Source organism: Solanum pennellii, chromosome 10, assembly GCF_001406875.1.
Source record: "Solanum pennellii chromosome 10, SPENNV200".
Classification (NCBI taxonomy): Eukaryota; Viridiplantae; Streptophyta; class Magnoliopsida; order Solanales; family Solanaceae; genus Solanum; species Solanum pennellii.
Window position 1 is genome coordinate 57341426 of NC_028646.1, and position 9351 is coordinate 57350776.

The 9351-nt window shown below is 35.2% G+C and overlaps 1 protein-coding gene and 1 long non-coding RNA gene across 3 annotated transcripts in view; one reads left to right on the forward strand and one right to left on the reverse strand.

Annotated features, from left to right (window-relative positions):
* Window positions 1-911, reverse strand: part of LOC107001398 — a 4550-nt gene extending 3639 nt beyond the window's left edge. The window contains exons 1-2 of the mRNA XM_015199465.2: window positions 435-911; window positions 8-348 (exon numbers count right to left, since the gene is read on the reverse strand). Of these exons, the coding sequence (XP_015054951.1) occupies window positions 8-348; window positions 435-850 (757 nt within the window). The 5' untranslated portion in view covers window positions 851-911. The remainder of the gene's footprint in view (window positions 1-7; window positions 349-434) is intronic.
* Window positions 912-2451: 1540 nt separating this feature from the next.
* Window positions 2452-7013, forward strand: LOC114074371. Of its 2 annotated transcripts, XR_003574739.1 has the most exons (4): window positions 2452-3436; window positions 5137-5428; window positions 5522-5641; window positions 5733-7013. It is a non-coding gene; the product is annotated as an uncharacterized LOC114074371 (long non-coding RNA). The 2 variants fall into 2 exon arrangements; XR_003574740.1 differs by lacking the exon at window positions 5137-5428.
* Window positions 7014-9351: the final 2338 nt, after the last annotated feature.

Here is a 9351-nt window from a genome sequence, read left to right on the forward strand (position 1 = left end):
AAATTACCAGGTAATCTTGCATAAGATTCTGCTGGATCTCCTCGCACCAACTTTACTGCTTTTTCTTTAGCTCTCCATGCCTGTATGTATGTCAACGAAACGCCATGCAATTTCAACATATCATCAGCTACATCTTTTGGAGTATATACCTTAGATGGATCAATATACTTCTCCATTATCAAGACAGCTACAACGTCAGTTATCCCTTGACGTCTGGCATAAACTCTTTCTCTAACAGAACATGTGTGCTGAGTAATATACTTTCTAACTTTGAATAAACTCGATTTATTCAAACTAGATGCCCTCATCATCCAAGAACATGTCTTAGAAATACAATTCAGGTGATAACTGTTACAAAATTTAAGAAAATATACATTACAATATATACATTATAACAAAACAAATAAAAAAATAAAAAATAATTTTAAACTTACTTAGATGCATTACAACGCGCAACCCGAAAGCTGAACTTCTCAACAAGTCCAACATGCCTCATAACCTCCTTAAGGGTTTCTTTATTATTATAAATCTGATTATCAACTACAAATAGGTTAGAATGATCACATATTATATAATTATCTACTTCACTATTATCATTGACAACTCCGTCTAAATCCATTCCGATCAAACGGATAGAATTGTTGGAGTACAGATCTATGTTAGTCTGTGATAATCTAACATCAGAATTTATTCTATCATTAACTATAACTCTATGACATTCGTTATACTGCTCACAATCTTTCAAAGTGATGCATAATGGATATTTTGTAAAAAAATCCAAATTCACCCTTATCTGATCTAGAAAAACCTTTACCCCAACATCATTATGAATTTTTATAGGTGGACACATTTCGCTAACTATATACTTTATCTCAACAGAATTTATATTTTCTTCTATATTTAGCTGAGTTACTATAGCATCAACTAAACCAGTATAAAGAGTAGAAGTATCATATAGGATGCCCTCCATCTCAAAGTCGACGTATTTCCCTGTTTCACAACATTAAAATTACATTCAGTGCATCCCATAATAAAATTGTAAATTTATTCATACAAAATTAATACACACTTCATACACAATTTATATACAATTCACTTATATATGCAATAACAAAATTTAAATTTAATACACACTTAATACAATGTTTATACACTATTGTAATTTAATAAACAATTAATACACTGTTTGGTACACACTTAATACAATGTTTATACAAAATTAATACACACTTCATACACAATTTATATACAATTCAATTATATATGCAATAACAAAATTTTAAATTAATACAATGTTTATACATCATTCATACTATACAATTAACTGCTACATACAATCTAAAATTCACTTTCATACACAATTTTTCCAATTTAATAAAAAATTAATACACAGTTAATCCAATTTTTATACAGAATTCATATATATATTACGAATCAATCACTGCTACGTTCAACTAGAAAAATTGGCTTTCATATATATTGCATACACTATTTATATACATTACATACAGAAATTAATACAGTTTTCTTATTTAAACAATATACAAAAAAAATAACATATGAAAATTTAAATATAATATGGAATAACTTTTACCAGAAAATCACATTTCATTTAACGTTCACACATTATTAATACAAATGTCAGATATTGTTCATACTGTTTCAAAAATAAAAAATTGCAAATTGATCAAAATCTGTAAACTTTTCAATTTTATCCAGTAATCAAATTTCACACAATTCTTCGATTTAATTACACATGAAAATAAAATTAATATTACGAAATATTTATTACCAGAAACACTGCGTAATTGTATCACAAAAAAATATATCAATTCAACATATGCAATATAACATGAAAAAAAATACGACACATTCAATACATGACAAAAAAATATATACATATATAACTACAACCAATAATTTATACTAAAAACATAACAAATCATAAAAAAAAACTAACCTGATCAATTCCATTTGCCACCATGTTTAATTAAAATTGACACAATTTTCTCCATCAAATCAAATCTAAACTTTTTCAACCTTCAATTTTAATTATTTTCCAAAAAAAAACGATAAAATATAACAAAATTCAAATATAAGAATAAAGTTCACTTTCTGGAAAAAAAAAACAAACGGTGCACGTTTATGGGAAGAAGATAACAGATTACAATTTTTTAAGGATAAAAATCAAAACTAATTAGCATTTAAAACGAATTGAGACAATTAAGGTGCATATCTATAATTAAAATATTTTCAAATCCCTTAAAAGGTGCACATTTGTTATCAGTTAATGACATTAACTAAATTCACGGAAGTTATCCAATTTTAATTAATCATTTTTTTTTCGTCCTAATTTTACAGAATAAAAATTAACATTAATTTAGATTTAAAAAATGCCATAAGTTGATATATTAAATGTTATAGAATAAAAATCAAACTCTTATACCATAACTTGAGAATATGACTACATAATATGCTATATACCTAATTTACACTTTATTAATTCAAGATCTGGCCATTTTAATCCTACCCTTAAGTCCATTCTCAAACCAATCCAAGGCCCAATTGCATCCCCCAGCCGAATTTTGACCAAAGCCACTCCATTTTCCCCTCCAACCCATTCCTAAATCCCAACAATTAGCTCAGCCCATATTTCCCAACCAATCCCAGCGATCCGACCCATCCCTTTTCTCTTCAGAAAAGAGAAATCCAGAACATGACAGCAACTTGGACACGTCTTCACAGAGAAAGACGCGTGAATGACACCACCGATCCTATATGCACCTAACCACCCCTCACGCAAGAAACGACAGCCAAACGAGCCTAAACAGAGATAGACGGAAAGAGGTACTCTGTGTTTCTTCTGTTTTTTTCCTCGCAGTATTGTTTCCAGCCGAGATTTGCAGCAAAAGCAGTTGTTGTAGCAGTGCAAAGTCTTCCTTGGGGCTGTGAGATCTGTCCTCGTCGCACCCAAGGAAGAGCGAATTGATTCGAGTTGTCTATCTACCTTTCCTCTTCCGAATGAGTCAAAAGCCTCAGAAAAAGTTGTTCATCCTAAAATGGTGAAAGGTCTTTGGGAATTTGGAATTTCGAATTACATCCCTTTTCATCCGATTATCATCTGTTTTCCCTCCATTTTTTGAAACCCTAATCCCCCTTCTATATATAATCGTTATTGGTTCACTGTTAATGGGGATGGATTTTTTTGTGAGAAAATAATGAGAGGGAACTACAGAGAATTGGGAGAAAAAGTATTGGAAGAAAAGTTGGAAAAGAGAAGTACACTACGAATCAACTAGTATTAAAAAGGAAGAAAGTATTTCGGCCTAGTCTTTTTTTCTTGTTGTTTACTGCTGCTCTTTAGACTTTTAAGAGACATATCTTGGTGGTGGAAATCATTTCGAGTTCATTTGTTCCGTTTGCTGTCCCGAAAAAGGTATATAATCTCGTTTCTTATAGTCTTATCCTTAATATGAGTTTGTTTCGTTTGTTTAGTTGGTTGTGTTGATCTATGGTTCAGCGAGGATAAGGCTCTCTCGTGTGATTGAGATGTTTGTTTTTCACTGGTTTGATAAGATAAGCATGTATGTGTGGAAAATGGATGTATTTGAATACTATTTTCTTGCCTAGATAGTTACTGTTCTTGTTCTTTTCTTCTATTTTTTCCCTTTTTTTAAGTTTTCATGGTTGCAATTCGTTTAGTTCTCAAACTGTTTTACTCGTTTTAACATGTATTCATTTGTCATAAATATGCGTCATTGCTTTGCTTACGATGTCGTAGGTTTCATTCTTTCACCCCATGTTATATGAATGAAGCGAGACATCAACATTATGAATTTTCATATTGTGTTTGCCACTGTTTGGGCGGTCATATATTGAGTTCTCTGCTTTTTTAGATGATTTTGCAAGGTTCAGGGTGATTTTGAGTTCAAATTGTGTTGTGTATATGCCACTGAATCAGTTTGTTTTGCTCACATGATGCTCTATGTGTTTGAGACTTATTTTATCCTTGTTCCTCATTGAAATGTTCTCTTTAAAATGTTGCTTTTGGCTAGGATACATCATCTATCTATTTTCAGTTGGTGTTTACTAGCGTAAGTCGCTTTTCATTTCTTTTGTTCAAATAGCATGTCATTTTCGTGTTTGTGTCTACGTCTCTTTTCCTTCAGTTCATATTTTCTAGGTTGAGCTACTTATTTGTATTTACTAGCAGTGTCTCGTATTGCTACTGAATACCATTTGAATGAGGGCTAGTATCTACAATGCACCTTTAGGATATGAGCGTAGGTATTAGACTACAGTTGTCATTTTGTCTCGGTTTATTTCTTATCGCATTTGCCACTGTTCGCCTTCAGAAGAGTATTTTGCTTTGTTCTTTTTTTGTTCGATTTATTCATGGCCTTCTCTTTTTATATTTTGATTGATGTAGTAGTAGTTGTAATTTTGCCGAGTCCTCAGGTTTTAAAATGTCGTTCCCTGCAAACACATTTGGTCTCTCTTAGTTTAAGATAAGGGTTGCAATTGTCTCACTTCTCGTGCTTATTTATTTCTATTTGAATTTGTAGCTACTCTCTTGAGAAGTTGTTGCTTATTTTTCAAATAGAATTGAATTGTTCACACGGTTATGAAGCCCAAATATGGGTCTGTCATGTTTTCGGTAGTCTTAGGATGATATTTGCTTATCTTGTACTGCTATAGGATCCAATTTCTTAGCCTATTTAGGCATTGCATGTTTTCCTTGGCCATTTTTAGCATTACATAGGTACAACAAGCCAAATACATGCACTTTTGTCTTATTTTATTTTTCTTATGTGTTTTGGTTGTGTTGTATAGAGCATAAAGGGTTATCCATCACTAACTTCCGTCTTATTTTGTTTCCTTTCTATGTATGAACTCCTCTCGAGTCCATTTGGACTATGTTTCCCCCTCTTGCATTCTCTTGTCGAGCCACAAAGTTTCAAACATTATTCCTGAGGACTGACCTTTCCACTTTCCTTTTCTTGTATTTTTGTTTTATTTCATTTATGATTTATTGCTGATTTTGTGGACATAGCACTTTGAGATAAGTCCTTTTGTATCTTTTATCATTTTAATAACTCGGCCCACCTGGGCGTTTAATTTTTTTTTTTAAAACAGAGGGCTTAAAATGCACTACACAGAGGGAGTACTAGGATTCCAAGCTAGGGTGATTTATCAAGCAACACGTGAAGTCCAAATAAACTAAGTCTAAATATTTTTCAAGCCCTTCCCTTTGGAGCGGAAGCCCTGCCGCTGTAGTGGCACCGCTGCAGCAGGAGATCTCCCGGTATAGCGGGAGATCGGGCAATAGTAAAGGGGGAAAAGGGGACCAAAATTCCCATTTCCTTTACACCCTCCTAAAACTCCCAAAAAATCTCTCATTCAACCTCCTCCAATCGTCTGAATTAAGGTAAGTTGTCATTCCTTTGCTCTTGTTACTTCATTGCTTCGCTAAACAATGATTGCATGCTAAGTGATTAATTAAATTGAAATGGTTTTTTAGGTGGCAACCTGCATCATCCCACTGTAGAAGAATGATGGCAGCTGCATCGGAATGGCCCAAACCAGTAGCCTAACTCACTTTTCCCAAAAATTCTCTTTTCTGTTTAGTCTTCCCTACATGGTCTATACTTTTCTAGCTTATCTTGTTCCTCACATGTTATCTAAATTGGCCGGTCGAAATGATGATAACACACCTTTCATTCGATTTCCAGATGCTTCTAGCCGAGAGAGGCATCATGATTACATACCACATGGTTATGATGTGAGAGGGCGTTGGTGTTACATATGGTGGAGGAGATATCTCCTACTTTCTATGCTTGTTAGTTCGAGTTTGGGTGGCTTCCGCTGATTGAGGCTCCCGGTACGCCCGCTCTACCTGGATGAGGAAGTTTTATTCTTTACTCTCATCGTACGCTTTGATGATCTTTTACCTGTCATTCACATTTAGAGAGTTGACATTCCCCTGAATGCCACTACTATTAATGAGGTGCTTGAGGTGCCAGAGGTCCCAAACATGGAGTACAAGGCCAGTCTTTGGGAGATAGATTTGTAGTGGTTGCGAGACACTATTATGGATCCTACGAAGCGGGATCACGTTTACTGGCTACAGGTGAGGCCTCACTAGTGTTGATTGGTCACCAGATGGTAAGTGGTGGCTACACTTGGTATCTAGGAGGATTCACTCGTCGAGGAACCGCACCAACTTTACTTTTCCTCGGGCTCTGGTGGTAGCGTGCGCTTTAAAGGGCATTCAGTTGAATGTGGGGGCGCAAATTATCTTCGAGTGAAAGATGTTCTACTGGGGCAATAAGAAGACTTTCTTCCTTCCCGGTCTTATCACTGCCTTATGCAAGCGGGCAAGGGTGCCCTTGTTCAATGCCAATGAGGTACTACCTATGGATCCCTCTATTAACCCTCGTTTGGTTCAAGCATGTTCTATTTATAAGGGCAAGAGGAGGAGGAAGAACAAGGATAGCAGTATCAGCGACCACAATTTTGATGATGAGGACCCACTCTCATGTGCACGGGTTGAAGATGACTTAGTGGCTGTTCAGGAGGGGATGGGGAGGTCTTACAATAACTTCACTCTGGCGCCACCCAACACTTACCTGTAGGTCGAGATGCTTCGCTGCCAGCTGCTCAACGAGAGAAAGAAGGGTGTAGAGAGAGACCACCTAATGTTGAGGATATGGAAGACGATGAATATTATTTTCTCTTGTGTGGATCCCCGCTAGACTCTTCCTAGGCTGGAGCCACAAGATTTCAGGGACTTCCACATGCTGAATGAGGCTTGGGATGGCGTAACGCCTCTTGAGAACCTCGACTCGCACATTGACACCACCCCATCTAAGAATCCCTAATTTGCTTTCCTTTCGCCCCTTTTGGGCTAGTACTTTAGGACAAATAGTTTTTATATTTTTCTTTTTGACGATTTCTCTCTTTTATATCACATGAATGCTTATCTTTTCTTTTTAGAAGCATCCTATTTTTAATACTAGTCACTTTTAGTTACTACAGTTGTTAAACGTTGTTTTAGGGGCTATAGGGATTAGTTCATATACATTCGGGGTCAACATTTGAAAACATGAGAGAACAGGAAAATTCCTATTGAGGTTTTGCCTTTCGCTGTTCCTCTTTAGCGGGATAATCTTGCTGATGCAGCGCCGCGCAAGTGGGAAAAATCCCTCTGCAGCAGCTCAGACGGGACCAAAACTTGGGTAAGGATTTTCTGGGTGCTTTTTTGCTATCTAGGATTTCTACAACCTCCTTCTTCACCTTCTCATTAGGCTTCTAAATTTATCAATCCAGGATACACGAGGTTCGGATTCTAAACCTAAAAGGTAACTCGATACCAAAAACTTCACATCCTCAGGATACACACATACATTACAACTCGTACAATTTTAACATTTCACTCAGAAATTTAGGCCATCTAGGAATACTCCCACATACACATTAATTCATTCAACAAAAAATATACAGTACATATGATTTCAAACAACAATACACAATATACTTGAATTCAAACAACAAAGCACACATTTCCAACTAATTTTAAGGCAGAAAGGAACACTGATACACTCAAATTACACTTCCCTAAAGAACTATAGGAAGTCATATCATGTAATGAACCGAACTATTACGCTGGGGTCGATCCCAGGAGGAAAATAATTTATACTTAACTTCAATGTACAATTATGTCTATTTAGTCAAGTCCTTTACGAAAACTAGTAATTAAAGGGGGAGTTTTGTGAAACAAAAGTCTTGTAATTTTTTCAAGTAAAACAAGTAACACTAATCTTTGGTGTTTATCAAGTTGTGAGAGAAACTAGGGTGTAGTGTTCTGCATAGGTTTATAACGCAGTATTCCTAGCTATAACAATTCTTCCCTAGTGTGTTGCATGCAAAGTGAAAAGTTATGTATTTCTAAATTCTTGGTCTGACATTTAGAGAATTTCACCCCGTACCTTGGTCTGACTACGTGTGTCTAAGTTACTAACCTTTACCTTTACTTCATATTAAGCATTGTATTCGATATATGACTTAGTTATTACTTCATATCAATCGAGACAAGCCTATTAGATAGTATCTCACTAAATCTATGTGGATAATTATTTTCCTATTACTACATCCTTGGTCTGTCAAGTAGCAATAAGGCGAGTTCTTACGCATTCACTCGTTAAAAAGACTTCTAAGTGAAAGAATTATCAATGCATGCAATAACCTATTCGAGAATTGTTATTAAGCTACTTTTACTTTGTTAATCACCCATGGTTCCCACAATCCTAATTTTGAATTTAGTTACCCATGCATAAAAAACACAATTCATAGTTCCTAACAATAAATCATGAAAATACTTTGACAAATTCGAAGAAAATCCAGAAATTCAACTTGAAACCATAAAAAAAACTTCGAAAACCAAATAGGGAAATTTTAATTAATGTCAGTTGCAAAAACAAATATCCAAGAACAAACTAAAAAGATAGTGGTAGAATCCAACCCAAAAATGAGGTTTTACAACCTATTTATAACAAATATTGTCCTAAATTAAAAGGAATTCAAATAAGGAAAGTTGTCCAAAAATGTGGTTTCAATCATCGATGCCCACAGACGGTCCGTCGATGAAACGACGGACCGTTGACTACCTCCGTAAGTCTATACTTAGCATATTTTTTCATCCTTTAGCTGGTATCTCTATTGAATCAATCGACGGACAAACAACAGGGTCCGTCATGCCTTCCGTCATTCCATACTTAGACTTTCTTTAATCGGGTACTAAAACTTTCTCTGATCTGATCTATGATTCAACAAGATGGTCTGTCGATTGATCGACAGAATTTCGATCCTTCTATATCCCCACATTCCCCGAGTTTCTCCAGATGACTAAACTTTCAGTCGACGGTCACCATCTACGTTCTGTCAATGAAACAATAGACCGTCGATGACTTTCGTGGGTTACCTCTGCACTAAATATTAGTTGCCTTCTGCGTTATAAATTTTTGACACCTTTCTAGAAAAACAAAAACAAAAATATGTTAAAACTACTACAAAAAGGCTCTAGACACACCAATCTTAAGGAAAAAGCATTGAAAGTACCGTGAAACCATGTTACATCAACACCCTCAAATTAAATTCATTGTTTGTCCTCAGGCGACACAGTATGACTCAACAGAACACTTTGTACAAAAGTATCCTCTTTTGAGCTTTCGCAATCACAAGGCTATTATTCTTAACTTGTTCATTGCTTAAGTGCATGCTTTTAATCTTAGCTTGATAAGCTCACTCATATGGATCAGACCATGACATAAACTCATCATGCACCAATACCTC